The sequence below is a fragment of the Lynx rufus genome, unplaced genomic scaffold (genome assembly GCF_022079265.1).
Source record: "Lynx rufus isolate CCGP_SWC_20201006 ecotype Redwood Valley unplaced genomic scaffold, mLynRuf1.p SCAF_6, whole genome shotgun sequence".
Classification (NCBI taxonomy): domain Eukaryota; kingdom Metazoa; phylum Chordata; class Mammalia; order Carnivora; family Felidae; genus Lynx; species Lynx rufus.
This window is the reverse complement of record NW_025814878.1, coordinates 142,696,589-142,715,547: the sequence shown is the minus strand read 5'-3', so window position 1 is coordinate 142,715,547 and position 18,959 is coordinate 142,696,589. Positions and strand designations below refer to the sequence as shown.

The following is an 18,959-nucleotide window of genomic DNA, read 5'->3' as shown; positions in this document are numbered from 1 at the left end:
CTTCCAATGAACTAAGACGCGGTCTGCATCCTTCATTAGCATAAAAGCCCTATAAGTAGCAGACATTCGCTTCCTGCTTTCACTCCACGTCTGGCGTTCTGAGGTTTTAAGATGCCTGAGCCAGCCAAGTCCGCTCCCGCCCCGAAGAAGGGCTCGAAGAAGGCGGTGACCAAGGCGCAGAAGAAGGACGGCAAGAAGCGCAAGCGCAGCCGCAAGGAGAGCTACTCGGTGTACGTGTACAAGGTGCTGAAGCAGGTGCACCCCGACACCGGCATCTCGTCCAAGGCCATGGGCATCATGAACTCGTTCGTCAACGACATCTTCGAGCGCATCGCGGGCGAGGCGTCGCGCCTGGCGCATTACAACAAGCGCTCGACCATCACGTCCCGGGAGATCCAGACGGCCGTGCGCCTGCTGCTGCCCGGGGAGCTGGCCAAGCACGCCGTGTCCGAGGGCACCAAGGCCGTCACCAAGTACACCAGCTCCAAGTAGACTCGCCAAGTAAGCGCCCTCTTACCCAACCCCAAAGGCTCTTTTCAGGGCCACCCACATGTCCACTAAGAGAGCTGTAATCAAACACTTGAGTTTGCATGGGGGAGTTAGCAAGATATTGACGTTAAGGTATTCTACTTTAGAAAAAGCCATTGCACATGTAGGAAGAAGTAGGTTCTTTGTTTTTAACGGTACTGACAGACGGAAATGAAGGTGATACTAAGCACTGCCGCATTTTATGTGCCAAGTGTTCTATTCCATTACTCTGTGCTCCGGGGAGTTTTCAGTGAAAACGCATGCTGTTTCGGGTCCGTGCTGTCTGCCTTATGCGACTCCAACCTTCATAGGTGGCTGGTGGCTTGTAGTTAGGATTCACATACTACTGTAGAAGACGCCTGGTCAAAACTGCTGGGTAACTTGCCTCCAAGGAGTCTGAACTGAAGGCAAGCAAGTACTAGGGGCGGAGAAAGGAGGTGGGTCGACGGGAAGGACGCCATTGAACTTGGCATACTCAGTCTCCCAATAGGGAACCTTCCGGTACCAGATGCCGCAGGCAGTCTGTGTGTGGGGAAATTCCACTTTAAGCACTTCACTCGTGGACTTTGCTCCAGGCAAAAGTTTTAAGGTGTAAAAAGCGCTTTCTACGTTTGTTTTACTCAAGTCACACGTTTCAGTACCGAGTGGTCAAGTTTGCTTTTTCCATTAAAAACATGGGAGGGTACAGGGAATAAACTTTGTCACAAAGGACACAAAGACCTGTACAGTTTCGGATAAAATGCAGGACAGTGGCAGACGCTGGTCACACTAGCTCCTCAGCCAAACGCGAAGGTTTCCTGAGTCCTTCAACTGAAACTGGATTTTTTAAATTCTCCTATGTGCCTATTGAGCCTGCTTAAGGACTGATGGTCCAGTCCAGACTGACCACCTGTCAACGAATCAGGTTACCCCCAAAACGTGCAAGTTCACTATTACCAGGTCGACTACAAGGGGTTGTTTGTTGTTTGTTTGTGTTCTTGTTTTTCTCCGTCGCTTCTCCCCTTTTCGTCCTATATAAATTCTGGTCTGCCTTTGTTGGATGAAATAATTCTATAGTTTGTTCTCCCTTCTATACAAGTGAAGGGCAGGCTACTCATGAACTACCTGACCATTTATTTCTGAAGGTTCCACTAAGATGTTGTTTACCTAAGTCCTACCATAGGAATCAATAGAAACGTGTGACCTGGAAAGGAACCTTGTCCGGCCCTGGGCTGTTGGGAGTCTTATGCTTATCTTCCTTTGGTGCTTGCAGGCTGCAACGTATTCTTGCCCAAAGTTGTTTCTTATTTTGGCTTTTCCTGATTGCCCTTTGCAGATCGGGTACACCCTGCTGGCTTTATGTCAGATCGTGAAGAGATTAGTTGGTGGCAAAGGACAGGGAATCTGAAGTCTAGATCGTTTGTTAATTTTTCTGGCGTTGATTGTGTTTATGTACTATTTGTTCTTATAATTCTCTGGCATTTGAGAACACATGAACAGGAAGCTGGTCTTTTCTTTCTGGCCTTTAATGTGATCCCCTGGGTTTGGTGTTTTATGTTTGTATGCTGTGGATTCCTGAAACTAAAGATAAGAGTCTCTTTCCTCCTTTCCAAACGTTCTTTTCTTGTGTTTTCTCCTTTCATATCCAAATAGTTGTCGGTATCTGCAAAAACAGCATCCCTGCTTCCAAGATAATGCAAACACGCACTGGCAATCCGTAGTAACTTTTGACTTTAAGAAAGCGGTTAGGCCTTACAGGAGACTAATGACAAGAAAGAAAACAAGTTAACCAAATCTCCAGCGTGCAAAGGCCTGTCTCTTGCGAGGCAGAAGCCTCTGAAGTTTATGATTCAGCAACACAAAATTATTGTCGCTTCGGGCTTTTCAAGGTTAGAGAGAAGAGAGAAGAAACATGGTATCATAAATCACGCTACTGAGTCGGACCAAAAGTGAAGGGTTCCGATACCTTTTTTTGAGAATATTTTCTGTTTTGTGAATACAAATGATTTCGAGCAAGTTGTCTACTCTACCTCAGCAGGGGATCAGTAAATTACAATGGAAACTTATTTACATTTTCAAGGGCTTATATAAAGAGTGAAAGACACAATTGAACGTAAGAGAAACTAGGAGCTAGAGAGTATAACGCTAGAGGAAATAAGTCAGTCAGAGAAAGACAAATGCCCTATGATTTCACACGTATACGGAATTTGAGAAACAAAAGGAGCAAAGGGAAAAAAGAGAGAGAGGGGCAAGCCAAGAAATGGATTCTTAACTATAGAGAGCATACTGAGGACTGTCAGAGGGGATGTTGGGGGGTGGGGGTGTGTGTGCTAAATGGATGGTGGGGATTAAGGAGGGCACTTGTGAACAGCGCCTGGTGATGCATGAAAATGTTGAATCCCTATTGTGCTCCTGAAACTAATATTACACTGTATGTTAACTAACTGCGACTTAAATAAAAACTTAAAAAAGAGAAACTCAAATCAAAATAAACGTTCTCCCAATGTTTTAAGTGTGCTGCCCCTTTAAACTATAATTCAGAGAAAACAGAAAAGTTTAACTGTGAATTTAGTGGTTTTATTTATTTATTAAAAAAAATTTTTTTAATGTTTATTTATTTTTGAGAGAGACAGAGACAGAATGCGAGTGGGCTGGGGCAGAGAGAGAGGGAGGCACAGAATCCAAAGCAGGCTCCAGGCTCTGAGCTGTCAGCACAGAGCCTGACGCGGGGCTTGAACTCACGAACTGGGGGATCGTGACCTGAGCCAAAGTTGGATGCTTAACCCACTGAGCCAGCCAGGTGCCCCAAATTAGTGGTTTTAGTTAAGAGGTTATAGGATAGGAAACAAAACAGAACTCTATCATTTTTGAACAACTTAACATTTTTAGTTCATGATATGTAATTTTATAGGAAAATAGCACATATTTTTAATCAAGTAACTTTTTGGATACATTCATTGGCTTCACACTTTTGCTTTAGAAATGGCTTTTTGTCTTTTTCTTTGTTATTGTCATGATGTAAAAATAACATTAGCATGATATTCTAGTTCACACAAGTCTAGGGTTTATTTTCTTTTTTTTTTTTCATTTTATTTATTTGTTTTTAATAGGAAATTTATTGTCAAATTGGTTTCCATACAACACCCAGTGCTCATCCCAACAGGTGCCCTCCTCAATGCCCATCACCCACCCTCCCCTCCCTCCCACCCCCCATCAACCCTCAGTTTATTCTCAGTTTTTAAGAGTCTCTTATGCTTTGCCTCCCTCCCTCTCTTTTTTTTTTTTTCCCTTCCCCTCCCCCATGGTCTTCTGTTAAGTTTCTCGGGATCCACATAAGAGTGAAAACATACGATATTTTCTCTGTATGACTTATTTCACTTAGCATCACACTCTCCAGTTCCATCCACGTTGCTACAAAAGGCCATATTTCATTCTTTCTCCTCGCCACGTAGTATTCCATTCTGTATATAAACCACAACTTCTTTATCCATTCATCAGTTGATGGACATTTAGACTCTTTCCATAATTTGGCTATTGTTGAGAGTGCTGCTATAAACATTGGGATACAAGTGCCCCTGTGCATCAGCACTCCTGTATCCCTTGGGTAAATTCCTAGCAAGGCTGTTGCTGGGTCATAGGTAGGGTTTATTTTCTAAAAAAAAAAAAAAAAAAAAAAAAAAAAAAAAAGAAAGCAAGCAACCCTAATTAATTTGAACTTATTAAATTTCTTCCAGTAGGTTTACTGGTTAGAAGAGTTAAGATCACTTTATTTAAAATTACACATCTGTAAATTACACACTGAACTAAATTAAATCGTAATAGATAATATTTTTAAAACAGTTAATGTTCATAATGTTGCATAGAAATCACAAAAGCTCAGCGTGTCAGCTTAAATGGTGAATTCACAACCTATACATAACTGTAAGAATTTTAAGGCATATTAAATTGAGTATTTAAATGCCTAATCTTTGGATACCTGGACAATTTCTGAATTAGAGGGTACAAAATATGCATCCCTAAAAACAATTTGGTCTATGCAAGGCCCTTATTTTTACACAGTTGAGAATGACCCTAGATTAACAAGTTAGAGAATGTGGAGATGCCTTAGGAGAATGGAAGTAGATATATTCGCTTATTTTTGCCAGGAGAGAACACAATCACGTGGTTCTTTTTTTTTTTTTTTTTTAAGGTTTATTTATTTTTGAGAGAGAGAGAAAGCAATCAGGGGAGGGGCAGAGAGAGAGAGGGAGACACAGAATCAGAAGCAGGCTCCTGGCTCTGAGCTGTCAGCACAGAGCCTGATGTGGGCCTTGAATCCACGAACCCTAAGATCATGACCAGAGCTGAAGTCAGACGCTTAACTGACTGAGTCACACCTGCTTCTTTTAAGGGCTGTTATTAACACACAGAGTTCTGATCCTATTAAGTATTACAGCTGTAGAAAGACACAGATATGCACACAAGATCATGGCTGTATTTAGTGTGTTTATTTATTACGGTAACAAATGGAAGTTGTTACCATTTGTTAACGTAGTAAATTCAGCTTAATGTGTGTTTTATGCATGCTGATTAGTTAAATATACTTCAGAAGTGAAGTTAAAGGCTTTGAATTGATCATTATAGACTTTATCATTATATTTATCTATGGTATGGGTATATCCAAAAACACATGCACAGGAAGGTTTACTAGGATTCGTTAAAAACAGAAGCAAAAAACACTACAAGAAAGAGAAAAATTCAGGATTCAAGTGGAACTTTCAATATATTGTGTCTCTGCCAAGTGTGAGATAATTTTCAACAAAAGTGCTTCGTGTCAAAGAACCTGCTCCCATCACTTTATGCTGTGTTTTACAGGGCACTCTAAAATATGACTGCAACTATTTCCCCATTTTTATATACCCATGATTTATGGTTACGTCTTAATGTAATAACCAGTTTGCTCTGACAAGTTTATTTTTCACCGTCCCAGATTCAAGCTCTGACTACAGATCAAAACACCAAAAAGATTTCTTTTACACTGGGCCTTGCTTGACAGCCATTGGGTAACCGACGATTTATTCCCTCCACTTAATGAGAGGAGGGACGATAAAATAATTGGGTGTGTTTGGTATTTTTCAAATATTGACTGCCAAATCACTGCTTGGTCTGCTTTTTATAATAATTCCTAAATTTTCTTGTCTTCACATTTTTTTTGAATGTTTATTTATTTTTGAGAGAGAGAGAGAGAGAGAGAGAGAGACAGAGTACGGGCGGGGGAGTGGCAGAGAGAGAGGGAGACAGAGTCCAAAGCAGGCTCCAGGCTCTGAGCTGTCAGCACAGAGCCCGATGTGGGGCTTGAACTCACAGCCATGAGATCATGACTCGAGCTGAGGTCAGGCGCTTAACCAACTGAGCCACCTAGGAGCCTTGAATTCCTAAATTTTCCAGTCTAAACCCAGCTTCCCAAGGTCCTGATGAGAGTAAATCATATAACTTTGTAACAACTGTTCTCACACTAAGCTCGTTTTATGCCGGTTTGTCTGATGTCCCACCCTGATTACAATTTTTGACACATTATTTGGTAGTTAATTGTTTCTGAAGAGTAATCCGGGTAGATCTTTACTGTTATGTTTTAACTTAACTGTTCCCTATCATCAATAATTCAGTGGGGGGAGGATAATTACTCATGAGAGGAAAAGGAAGAACTAAAGAAAATCTGAGTAGTTACAATTAAAGGTAATGCTAAAGAAAATACCCCAACTGCAGTGTGAAAAACAGCCCTTAACGTTTTCATCACCATCAATACTATAACAACAATTTTCTAGCTTGATTTCTGAAAATAAAATCAAATATAACCGGCCCCTCAATAAAAATTGACTATCACAGGGGCGCTTGGGTGGCTCAGCCAGTTAAGTGTCCGACTTTGGCTCAGGTCATGACCTCACGGTTCATGGGTTCGAGCCCCGCATTGGACTCTGTGCTGACAGCTCGGAGCCTGGAGCCTGCTTTGGATTCTGTGTCTCCCTCTCTCTCTGCCCTCCCCTGCTTGCACTCTGTCTCTGTGTCTCTCTAGAATAAATTAACACTAAAAAAATATTGAAAATTGACTATCACAAATCTCTCACACTCCTGCATAGCCCAACCATCTCCAGACTTTACAGTCATGTAACAAAAAAAATAACTCCCATGACAAGCACAAACCAGTTCAAATTTTACAAATATGTTGATTAGGCCAAAGACGCGACAAGGGATTGAATCTCACCTTATTTATAATTAATATAAATTGCAAAACTATAAAGGTGGGGCAAGGCTGCAACAGCCACCTTAAGAACCACATTAACGAATCGATTTCATGTTATTGTTAAAATTTATGGATTTTTCCCCACATGGTAATGCCGTTACTATTTGTGAATGATAAAAAGATCATAGGTGGGGCGCCTGGGTGGCGCAGTCGGTTAAGCGTCCGACTTCAGCCAGGTCACGATCTCGCGGTCCGTGAGTTCGAGCCCCGCGTCGGGCTCTGTGCTGATGGCTCAGAGCCTGGAGCCTGTTTCCGATTCTGTGTCTCCCTCTCTCTCTGCCCCTCCCCCGTTCATGCTCTGTCTCTCTCTGTCCCAAAAATAAATAAACGTTGAAAAAAAAAATTAAAAAAAAAAAAAGATCATAGGTAAAATACCTTCAAAAATCTGTATAAAAGTATTCATATTGGACATCTGTCCATATCATCCCCCATCTACTGAGAAGATAATACGAGAGAATTTAAAGTAAAATTTGCCCCAAACAACTTAAACTTACGGTGCCAAAATTTTACTCTTTCCCCTAATAATAATGATAACGTGTCCACCCCTGAAGATTCTCATAAATTCTTATCATTTGAGATTGTACCAAAAGATCCGTGTGGCTTGGTTTCTCTTCTCTTTTGACATGTTTTGCTTTGGGGTGTTCTGATGTTGTTGTATATTATGAATAACTAATGTTATTCATACACTATCGTAATTGAGCAAATGGAAGTTACCTTTGGAAAGATGTCACCACACTCACTTCTACAAAATGTACACTTATAGACTACATTCAAAGAGACTTCAAGAAGTGTCTCGCTGTGACATCTGTCACCCCACTGCTGGCCAGGGTTGATTTGGCTGGTCTGGCTGGCTAGGCTGGCGTCCCCCTTCCTCCCTCACCACTCCATGGGAGTCCCTTCCGGGGCTGTGCTAGGTCGGAGAGGATGACCTTCCCCGATACAGGAGGACCATTCTGTGGTCAAAGGTACAGGAGTAGCTGTGCTTTCCCACCAGAATCTCCCAACACGCTCTCAAGGTCCATTTGTAGGAGGAAGTAGGGGACTCAAGCTTCCAAGATTCCAGATACGTCCATATGAGGCTCTGCACGTGGCAGTACGCTCCAGGACAGAGGGATATTTGATTCTCAGTGCAGACATATGTAGAATCTCACCACTTTGGTATAAATTCCTATTGGAAACACAATCCGAGACTCATTAAAAACTCTCCAGAATTCTGGAAATAGGAAGCTTGCTCTTATGATTCTACAGGTCAAGATGAGATCTAGAGTCGACCGTTTCTTCCTTTTCCTTCCTCTCTGTTTTGCCTTTTTCTCCAGTATCCGTCTTTCCAACAATTCGACTTTGGATTTGGTCTTCCTCAGTATTGAATAGAATAGAATAGAATAGAATAGAATAGAATAGAATAGGATTCCTCAGAGCCTAGACCTCCATACCTTGGCTAAAATTTCCTAAACAAGAATGAGTGCTTCCTAGTGTACTTCTGACTGTGGCTCAAATTACAACTGAAATAGTCAAGAAAAATGATACATGTTTAACTAAAATATATCAGAATGATCTTTGAGAACTATTCTAAGACAAGCCAGTTAAACACTTGGAGACTACCTTGACTTCAAATATTTATATGTGTGTGATTGCTCTCATACCTTTTTTGACCAAAGTCAAAAGTGGGGGAGTTGAGAAATTCCTGTGCCAGAAATGGTGGAGACATGGCCTACCCAAGACGGAGGTGCTGACTGAGGGTTGGAGGAATATTCTATGCAGAGACAGCCTGTTCCGTGCTCCACAGACAATCTTGAGAGTTTCTGAAGAATCGCTAATTATTTTCTTTGAAAGTCCTCCTTGGTCTGTGTAAGAACAGATTGTCCAGACTAAAAATAATGCACAAACGTAACATCCTGTTCTTACTCTGCAGGCTTTTTCTCCCCCGTCTCTGTTATAGAATCATCTTTTTTGACTTTGTTGGATGTAATCAATGTATTGCTTTGTACGCAGGAAAACAGCCGGCTAGAATTACCCAAATGTCTTTGAGTTTCTGTTTGACAAACCTACCACTCTGAGCCTCTGGGTGGTAATAATTGCTTACTCATGAAGCTGGGGTGAGGATTACATGAAACAGGAAATATAAAGCACTCGTCCCAGGGATGGTTTCATGGCAGTAAAATAGCTCCATGGTGAAAAAAGCATAGCGTCTGGAGACAGAACCTCTAGGTTTGACACCCCCAGCTCCCTACTTATTAACTGTGAGACTGAGGCAATATCCTCATCTCATCTGTGTGCCTCAGTGTCCTCATTTGTGTCTTTTTTGTTAATTATTATTTTTTTTAATCTTAAGTAGGCTCCATGCCCAACACGGGGCTTGAACTCATGACCCCGAGATCAAGAGTCACATGATCTACTAACTGAGCCAGCCAGGCACCCCTGGCCTCGCTGGTGTCTTGAGGATGATGGTAATAGCGTCTACCTTCTAGATGTTTGTGGAGATTAAAGATCTTTAATGCACAGAAAGCACTTTTGAAGAGTGCCCGGCACATGGTAGGTGCTCAGTGTCTGCTGATATTTGGCAAACTTCATTTATAGCCTTTTTTATACCCCTAAAGGGACCTAAGGCAGATTATGATGATCTTGGTAAAAGCCGGTTTTTCATAAATCGGGAATTTCACAAGTGATCTGATATAAAAAGAATGCCAACCAATTTCACCATGTTTTACCCTGGTCCAATAGGTTGAAAGAAAATGCAGTCCCCCGCCCCCCCCCACCATACCCCATATTTAATGACCTCTCTAGGCCTTTTCCTAAGGGCATAAAGAATGATCCCCGCATTTCTCTTGAGTCTTCCAGATTTGGAAAGGTGTGTAGATTCAGCACTTTGCTAAGTAGTCCCAGACGTCCTAAATTAAAAGGCATTAAACGTTAGTTTTTCCAAACTTTCACCCTGGGCCATCCTGGATGACCAAGCGGAAAAAGAAATGGGGCCGAATACACATCTGCTGGTGATCTTTCCTGCAAGATATTCTAGGCTTGGATGAAAATGTCTAGACTCTGCCAATCAGCTTGACATCTTCAAGCACTGTGCGTTCATTATAATTTAAGGAGAAGAGAGTAAATCTGGAAAATGAGCTACTTTTTGAGTGAGGAAGAGGAAGGCTTTGGTTGGCTCAGTTGAAGACTTAGGTAGCTTTATCATCCGGTAAGCAATTTGCATTGTAGTTGATAGAAAGGCCTGTTTCTTTCTGCTATGGTTTTTCGTGGTGTTAGATGTCCCAGCTGTTGGCTCTGACAGGACAAAGGAACGGCAGTGGTGGGGCTGGTCTCATCGAGGAGCAGACAGACGTACCTAGAGGAGGCAATACTGGCGTGAAACCTTGACCTCATCCCTTAGACTAAACTTGTCTTCTGACCCTCTCAAGTGCTCTAAGTAAAAGACTTGCCTTCAAAAGCCACAAGGATAAACCTTTGTTCTCATTCTTTTCTCCCTCCTCTCTTCACTTTCTCCTTTATTTTCTTTTCCTTTATTTTTCTTTTCCCTTTTCTCCTCGGTTATTTCTTATTGGCCCAAACTCCTCTGTGGGACAGCATATAAAAACACAAAAATACTGAAGATGGAAATGTGCCCCTTTTACTGCTAGACTTGCTTAAATAGCTGTGGCGAGAGATAGTGGGTGCTAGGTTTGAAAACACACACACATTTGGTCTTTAAGGCACTGAAATAAATATAGTTTTTACAGCTGAGAAAAGTCAATGAAATCGTGTATTTAAGAATCGTACCGAGATGGTGCAGGTTCTCAGACCGCGAAGGGAAGGGAAGCTGCTAGGCGGGAGGGTGGGTCAGTGATACCTGGCGGGCGTCAGGGTGAGGGCTTTGGGGAAGGTCTGGGAGAATGCTCAGGGGTCCTGATTGTCAGGGTTAGAGCTGGAACTTGGCCCAGTCAGTTCTAAACATAAATAAGACTGAATGGATTGCAAATTTTTCCTATATTCTTTTATATATATATATATATATATATGTGTGTGTGTGTGTGTGTGTGTATTTAGGGCATACATATGCTTTCATATTTATATGTATTTAGAGCTTATATATGCATACACACTCACACACACACACACACACACATACATATGTTTCAAACATTTTTAGGTGTACAACAAAATTGAGAGGGGGGTACAGATTTCCATATACCCCGAGTCCCCACACGTGCATAGCCTCCCACCCTAGCAACATCATTCACCAAAATGGCACTCTTTTGGATGACCCTACACCGGCATATCACGATCGCGCGGGGACCATAGTTGGCCATTGCGGTTCCCTCTTCGTCGTGTACATTCTATGGGTTCGGACAAATGTGTCATGACATCCATCCATCATTATAATATCACACAGAGGCTTTTCACTGCCCTAAAATGACCAGAGATTTTAATCAGCAGGAACTGGGGGGAAGGGTCGCGGGGCCTCTGTCTGGTGGGGCGTGTGAACTGGGGCATCGTGGGTGGTCCCCATGTGCCTGAAGGAGATACTTCTCTTGCCTTTAGGATTCCCCAGCGCACTTTGACACACCCTTCCCCTCCACCCTGTGCCAGGGCCCTCCTTCTCCCCTCTCTTTTGTCTTCCGACACCCTGCTTTCCTGGCTCTCTGCCACCCACATACACTGGACCTCCATTTTTAAAAAAAATTTTTTTTCCTTCCTTCTTGCCTAGAAACCCCTACTCATCACCATCCCACAGGCATCTTCCGGCCCATCGCCTCCCAGTTGTCCGGTGTGAGCATTGCACGGTTTGTACTTAGTTGTGACCCCTTGTCTACTAGTCTTGTCCAACAGGCTCTGGGCTCTGATTTGGTCACCACAGTATCCCTAGGGGCTGTCGCCGGGCTTGGTGCGCAGCCACACACATAAATGACGGAATGAATCAGTTCATTCACTAATTTTTGTGGAATGCCTCCTGTGTCCCAAATTCCCATGTACATATAGCAGTGAACAAAATCACAAAATCCCTTCCCTCGAAGAGCTAGGACTCTAGGGAGGTAACAGAATAAATAGCTAAAATGTCTGATCTTTCAGAAGGCAAGTGTCATCCAAAAAACCAAAAGCCAAACCAAAACAAAACAACAAAGGCGGGCTTAAGGCATGAGGACGATGAGGTGGGGGCTGCCGTGATGAACGAGGAATGGAGTTCTGAGCAGGGGGCCCCAGGGTGCGTCGGGCTTGACTGGGAGACCAGATCCAGGATCAAGGTGCTACTAGGAATAACAATGTTGAGTCCGCTTCAGTAGACAAGCCTCAGGTCAAAACAAGGTGGGTGACACTGTTCTATGAAACAGATCTCCCAAACCTAGGGGCTAACCAGAATAGATAGGTCACTCTGTTACACAATGTTGTATAGTGTCCCGTCACAATGGGGGGATGGGGCTCGACTCCATGGTCCTTCAGGGACAGTTTCCTTCCGCCTGGTGCCTCAGATGTCCCCGGGTCTTAGAGAACTCTGCTGGAGCCCAGACATCCGGCCTGCAGACAGAAGAAGGAGGCTTTCACGGGCCAGGCCCCGAAGCGGCACACGTTATTCCGTCCACAAGATTTTGATCGGAACTCAGTCCCAGCACCCCTAACCTGCCAGAGAAGTGGGAAAATGCGGACCGGCTGCGTGGGTCGGTGCAAAAAAAGCCGATGGATTCGGAGCAGGCAAGTGCTCGGGAGTCACGAGGTCCAGCTTTCTTCCCAATCCCTCTCCCCCTCACCCTCCGGGCCCTCTTAAAGGTCAAAATGGTTTTTCGTCAGGCAGTGACAACATCCAGCACAGAAAGAATGAGGAGGGAGCCGTGGGGTGACTGAGTTCTTTCTTTTCTCCCCCAGCCCTGAAGGACCACCCTCTCACCATCAGTGACCGTCTCCTTGGAAGGGGACAAAGTCACTGCCGTCCCGGGGCTCACATCGTGGCTGGAGAAGACAGACAATAAACAGTAGTTATTATACACAATTATATAGAATGTGAGAAAGGAAAGGTGGGTCACATGTGGCAGTGCCTGTCATTTTAATATGTTCACTAATGAAAATGCTTCATGTAACCATAGCTGCTAACACTGGGGTCGCACTTAGCCAAGCACCTTTCTGAAGGTTTGCTCTATTAACCCAGTTAATTCCCAAACAATAAAACGGTCGCTGGAAAGCACACGGGGAAGAAGAACCAGTGATGAAGAAAAGAAGAGAAATCAAAGTCCACCATTGTCCCTCTGGCGTGTTTCGAGGACCTGTCCCTCCTTCTCTGGTTCCGCGGTCCGTGTGTTCGTTCGGGTGTGAGCGGGCGAGATTATGTGTGAGCTCACAGAGGGAGAGCCGGGGGATGCCTCCAGTGCGGGCCTTAAATTGGGGCCTCTTTAAGGGGTTTAAAGTCACACGTGGCCCTTGTCATTGTTCAAGACCATGACATTTGAAGGGGCAGTGAGTCCGTGAGATGCACTCTCGGAATATCAGAGGTCACATCTTGAGTCAGCAGAGGTGGGCGGTGGTGTGAGGGGCAGACTGTCCCTCACCAGCTAGAGAGAACTGCCTTCTGTCACCCGCCCCGCAGACCACCAGGCCCTGCTTCAGGCGAATCTCTCCGAAAACTTACCTGAATGTGACCGTGATGGCCCTTTTGTAAGTCCATACAAAACGTGCGGCAAAGTCTCTGTGTCTGTAAAGTGAAATGATCGCCTGGGCGTTAGACGTGTCCAGCACGGGTTATAGTTATGAGTCCTCAGACCCGCCAGGTGTGCGAACACTTGTCACGGAACCCGGATGTCCCCGCCAAAGGGTCGTGTCAGTCCGCATGCATTGAAGGGGGGGGTTCCCTAACAAGGAAACCCTGCCAATGTCTTCCTGCATGGGGTTCCATCGCCTCCGGGGATAAAATCAGGTTTGCCTCTGCTTGTTTGTCAAGACGAGGGGGAAAAAATGCATTTTGTAACATCTCAAGAAACAGACTAGGCATTTATTCGGGCGCATTTCCATTAGATAGGTTTCATTTGGCTTATTTCAAAGGCGGTGGGGGTGACTTCATCTGTTAGCAGCGCGATGAACACCCGAGAGAAGGGTGGCTTCCGGGATGGTTTCAACCGCTCCCTGTGGGAATACCGAGCTGGAACTCCAACCCATGGCCGTGCATGGGCCTTCCTCATCCCTCACGGGCAGTCCAACTCACCCCCAAACACCCCACCTTAGACTACCCCCACCACCTGGCCTTTGTCACTGTGGTACCTTTGTGAAAAACCCTGACACGACAAATTCTTACTCGTCCTTCAAGACTTAGCTCAAATGTAACTTAGGAGACACTGACTGGACCATATTCATCCTTTATTTAAGAGTCTACAGAGACTCCAGAGGGTGTGAATCGCCACCCAACAGCCGTGTCACTTGGGAAGCTCAACCTTCGCCTTCTCATCTATCCAGCGAGCAGGTGCCTCATAAGGTTGCTCCAAGATTAAATGCGTTGGCATCAATAAAGCACTTAGAACACACACTGCCTGGCACAGAACGAGCTCCCAGTGAAATTAGCCGTTGCCATTACCGCTGTTGTCTCAGAGTCAAGTACAGTGTCAGGTATCTGATGAATTATAGAAATGAATTGATCAATCAATCTCTCTCTTTTCATAGGAGCCGACGGGCTTCAGACATCTTTTCCCACCACTGCTCACTGCTAACCACCGCGGCATCTCTCACGTAAAACAACAAGTGACGCTACGAGAAGATAAATGGAAATATTTTTAGTGATCATGGAAGGCTCAGTAAGAACCTGGCTAAAATATTTTTTTCTGAGTATAAAAATATTAAATGTTTATTGTAGAAATGTGTAAAAAGAAAAATATATAAAGAAGAAATTAAAATACTCCTGGTATCTCTTTTTTGTTTCAAAAAAAAATTGTTTAATGTTTATTTTTGAGAGAGAGAGAGAGAGCATGAGCGGAGGAGGGGCAGAGAGAGAGGGAGACCCAGAATCTGAAGCAGGTTCCAGGCTCCGAGCTGTCAGCACAGAGCCTGATGTGGGGCTCAAATTTACGAACTGTTGGGGCGCCTGGGTGGCTCAGTCGGTTGAGTGTCCAACTTTGGCTCAGGTCATGATCTCACGTCTTGTGAGGTCCAGCCCCATGTGAGGCTCTGTGCTGACAGCTCAGGGCCTGGAGCCTGCTTCGGATTCTGTGTCCCTCTCTCGCTCTGCCCCTCCCTCACTCATGCTCTGTCTCTCTCAAGAATAAATAAAAAACATTAAAAAAAATTTATGAACTGTTACCTGAGCTAAAGTCAGATGCTTAACTGACTGAGCCACCCAGGCAGCCCTAGAAACACAATTTTTTATGAATGTATCATTACTTGGGTAATTAGTCCTCTGTTATTGGCTACCTAGATTGAGTTCTATTTTTATGCATTATAGGTCATACAGATCACACATCTTTGTTTAAATATGTGATCATCTCCTTAGGATAGACTTCTAGAACTAGAAATACTAAACCACCAGGTCACAGCATTTTTTAAGGCTCTTAATACAAAACATTGCCAAAGCGCCATCTAGAAGGACCATGCCAATTTATAATCCCAACATACTGTTTACACTGAGAATTTTTTAAAGCATTGTTAACCTGACAGGCCAATAATAATAATAATAATAGAAATGCCAGCTCCTTCGTTGTTAGCGAGTGTACTTTCCCCCCACATTTTCATTAGCTGTGATCCCGTAAGAAACGAAGGGCGGCCTAATGATGCCCGTGACCACGATTGTCCCCCGGGGGGCCACCATATGGAGAACAAGCAGGCTGTTCGGTTAAGACCTAAAACTAGTATTTGTCAGTCAGGTGCCTCCTCTGTCCAAGACTGTGCTGGAATAACGAACTGCATTTGGCTGTGTGTAGCTGAAATTACTTTTGCCTACATTGTCTCTTGAAAGCCTGTAACTGCTCCAGGAGAAAAGCGTGTACTGTGGATTGAATTATGTCCCCCCAGAATTCATATGTCGAAGCCCTACCTCCCAGGGTGACTGTGTCTGGAGGCGGGGCTTCAGCAAGTATTTGAGGTGAAAGAAGTTGTAAAATGAGGTCCTAGTCCAAAAAGATTGGTGGCCTTATCCGAACAGGAGGAGGAAAAGCTAGCTCTCCCAGCGTGCATGCGCCACAGAAAGGCCGTTTGAGGACAGAGCAAGAAAACAGCCAACGACAGGCTGGGAAAGAGCTGTCGCCAGAATTCGGCCACGCTGACAGTCTGATCTCAGATTCCTAGTCTCCAGAGTCATGAGGAAATAAATTTCTATTGTTGAAACTTCCCAATCTACGGCATTTTGTTCTGGTAGCCCGAGCAGACTAAGACGGTGTCATTGCTGTGACACACAGACCAGGAAAGTGAGTAAGCCCAGGAGAAATACAGCTATATTTGGCCAAGACCATTAAGAATCAGAAAGAGGCAAGGTGGGAGAACCCACTTGTCCTCATTCCAAGGCCAGGGCTCCCCCGTGCCACAGGCAGACAGTAGCCTCAGAGGGTCCAGAGTCACGTGTCCCCAGAGCCAGCGCTAGACTAAGACCTGTCACCGGAAGAGGAATGTGTAAGCTCGAATAAACATGCTCTGACCACTCGCTTAGGAAAAACATCGCGCTTCATGCAAAACTACAGTGCAAACTGTGTGCAAAACCACTTTCACCTCTGCGGTGGAGAGAGATATAAAGCCTAACGCTATCCTTGCAGCACTGGGGTTTATATGTGTGGCAAGGCAGGCTTTCGCAGGGGTCCTAGAGTAGTGCCTCAGACAGGTAAATAAACTGGAAAGACATCTAGTGTAAAATGTTTATTATTATTTTGCTTAATAAATAAGCCCAGGTACACAGGCTTCTCTAGCACCCTGTGCTGTCAGCTGTTCAGTTTCCACCCCCTTGTAGTTTTCAACCTCACGGCCATCTTTAGCGCCTCTGGAGGGCCAATCTATGCGCCAGCCTGGAAGAAGGGGTGAGATCAAGGGGAACTAGGCAAGGGCCATCTGAGATCTACTGGATTACTATCGGGAAGTTAAAAGAAAAGGCTTCCTGCTTTTTTGTCTGATGCTTCTGTATTCTGTATTAAAGTGCAACAGAAAATTCACAAGTTCCAATGCTTGTGTCTCCGGACTTTCGAAGACTGGCTCATTGGCATCTGTGTGGCTCAGGAGGATCTTTTCGGTCACGTTAGCACAAAGGTTTTGGACGGAAGTCTATATACGTGTTATTCACAAATGAAACAGCACGATATGAGCACCTGTCTTCGCTTACATATAAATAGCTAATAAGAGAGGTCGGAACGTCTGGAAGAACAGAAATAAGGTCACCTGAATGGGGGGGCGGGGGAGGTCCCAGTTATGCAAATAGCTTTTCTTCTTGGTCGGGCATTTCTAGTGCTTCCTAATTGGATGGTGGCAGGTTTAGCTCCTCTGTCCTCTGAGAAGTTTCTAGAACTCCTTCTGAAGGTGTTCAGTTTCGTAAGGAGCAGCAGAAACAGGCTGAACAAGTGATTCAGGTCCATCTGACTCAACAGAGGAAGACTTTCCCGCCACCCTCTCAAAGTCCTCCATTGTGAACCACCTGGGCAGGTTATTGGTTTCGACATTGATCTCCGCACCCAAGAATTGTCAGTGCATATACTAAAAATTTTTTAATGGTTATTTATTTTTGAGAGAGAGAGAGAGAGAGAGAGAGAGAGCACAAGCAGGGAAGGGGCAGAGAGGGAGGGAGACACAGAATCTGAAGCAGGCTCCAGGCTCCAAGCTGTCAGCACAGAGCCTGACTCAGGGCTTGAACCCACGAACTGTGACATCATGACCTGAGCCAAAGTCGGACGCTTAACCGACTGACTCAGCCACCCAGGCCTCTGTCAGTGCCTATGTTTAAATCTTATCTCCCAAATAAAGAAAATGGTAACTTCTTTAGCTTAAAGACCAAGTAATACTTCTTTCTTAATTAAAAAAAAAAATGGTGTTTTTCTGTCCCTCAGCCCTGGAACAGCATCGTACCTGCATTTGATATTCAATACTTGACGACTTTTATTTATTTATTTTTAAAAAATTTGTTAACATTTATTCATTTTTGAGAGACAGAGACAGAGCACAAGTCAGGGAAGGGCAGAGAGGGAGGGAGACACAGAATCTGAAGCAGGCTCCAGGCTCTGAGCTGTCAGCACAGGGCCCGATGCCATGCGAGGCTTGCCCCACAAACTAGGAGATCACGACCGGAGTTGAAGTCAGATGCCTGATCGACTGAGCCACCCAGGTGCCCCGAACACTTGACGACTTTTAGAGACAACCTTCACAAAGCATGAAATTATACACATGCCCTTCCTACAAAACAAACAAAATAGTTACTCAATAGCTGAACAAGCAGTCAATTGAAATAGAATAATTCAAAACGGAAGAAGTCAGTTGAAGAAGAGTTAAGGTTAATTGTGAAATAGTGTTTGTTAAAGATAGTGGAAAGCCAAATATGAAGTTCAAAAATAGCTACTGAAAAAAAGAAGAAACATATGACAAAGGGATAACAGTTTTACAAGGTAGTTCTAAAATTTAGATACCAGGAAAATCCAAGAAATATATAGGGTGGACACGTTAGTAAGTGAAACCCCGTGAATCTCACTGAACACAGTGAAAATCTAGAGAAGCCTTTATTTTATTCACACACACACACACACACACACACAGAAATATAGGGTAAACATTGTTTTTAAATAACAGACTAGAATGTTAATATTAAGAATGGGCTGCTGGGGCACCTGGGTGGCTCAGTCAGTTAAGCATCTGACTTTGGGTCAGGTCATGATCTCACGGTTCGTGAGTTCGAGCCCCGCGTCGGGCTCTGTGCTGACGGCTCAGAGCCTGGAGCCCGCTTCGGATTCTGTGTCTCCCTCTCTTTCTGTCCCTTCCATGCTCACACTGTTTCTCTTTCTCTCAAAAATAAATAAACATTAAAAAAATTTTAATAAAAAAATAAAAGCTCTAAAATGGAATTACACGAACAGTCCTGACATATTAAGAGGAAAAAAATAAATAAATAAATGCTCCAACACAGCTGATGTGCATAACTAGCCAGAGCCTTCTGAAGCCAGCCTCCTGCTTCCTAGCTCTAAGACCTTGGGTGAGTTTCATGACTTTTCTGTGACTCAGTTTCTTAACTATAAACTTAGCTTCTACAGTTTTTCCT

At 44.1% G+C, this 18,959-nt stretch overlaps 1 protein-coding gene across 1 annotated transcript; it reads left to right on the top strand.

The window, feature by feature from the left end:
• Positions 1-69: 69 nt before the first annotated feature.
• LOC124528483 (histone H2B type 1-C/E/F/G/I) lies at positions 70-14,625 on the top strand. The gene is made up of 2 exons (XM_047102116.1): positions 70-501; positions 14,411-14,625. Exon 1 carries the CDS (start codon positions 112-114, stop codon positions 490-492), a length of 381 nt encoding a protein of 126 aa, XP_046958072.1. The 5' UTR covers positions 70-111; the 3' UTR covers positions 493-501; positions 14,411-14,625.
• Positions 14,626-18,959: the final 4,334 nt, after the last annotated feature.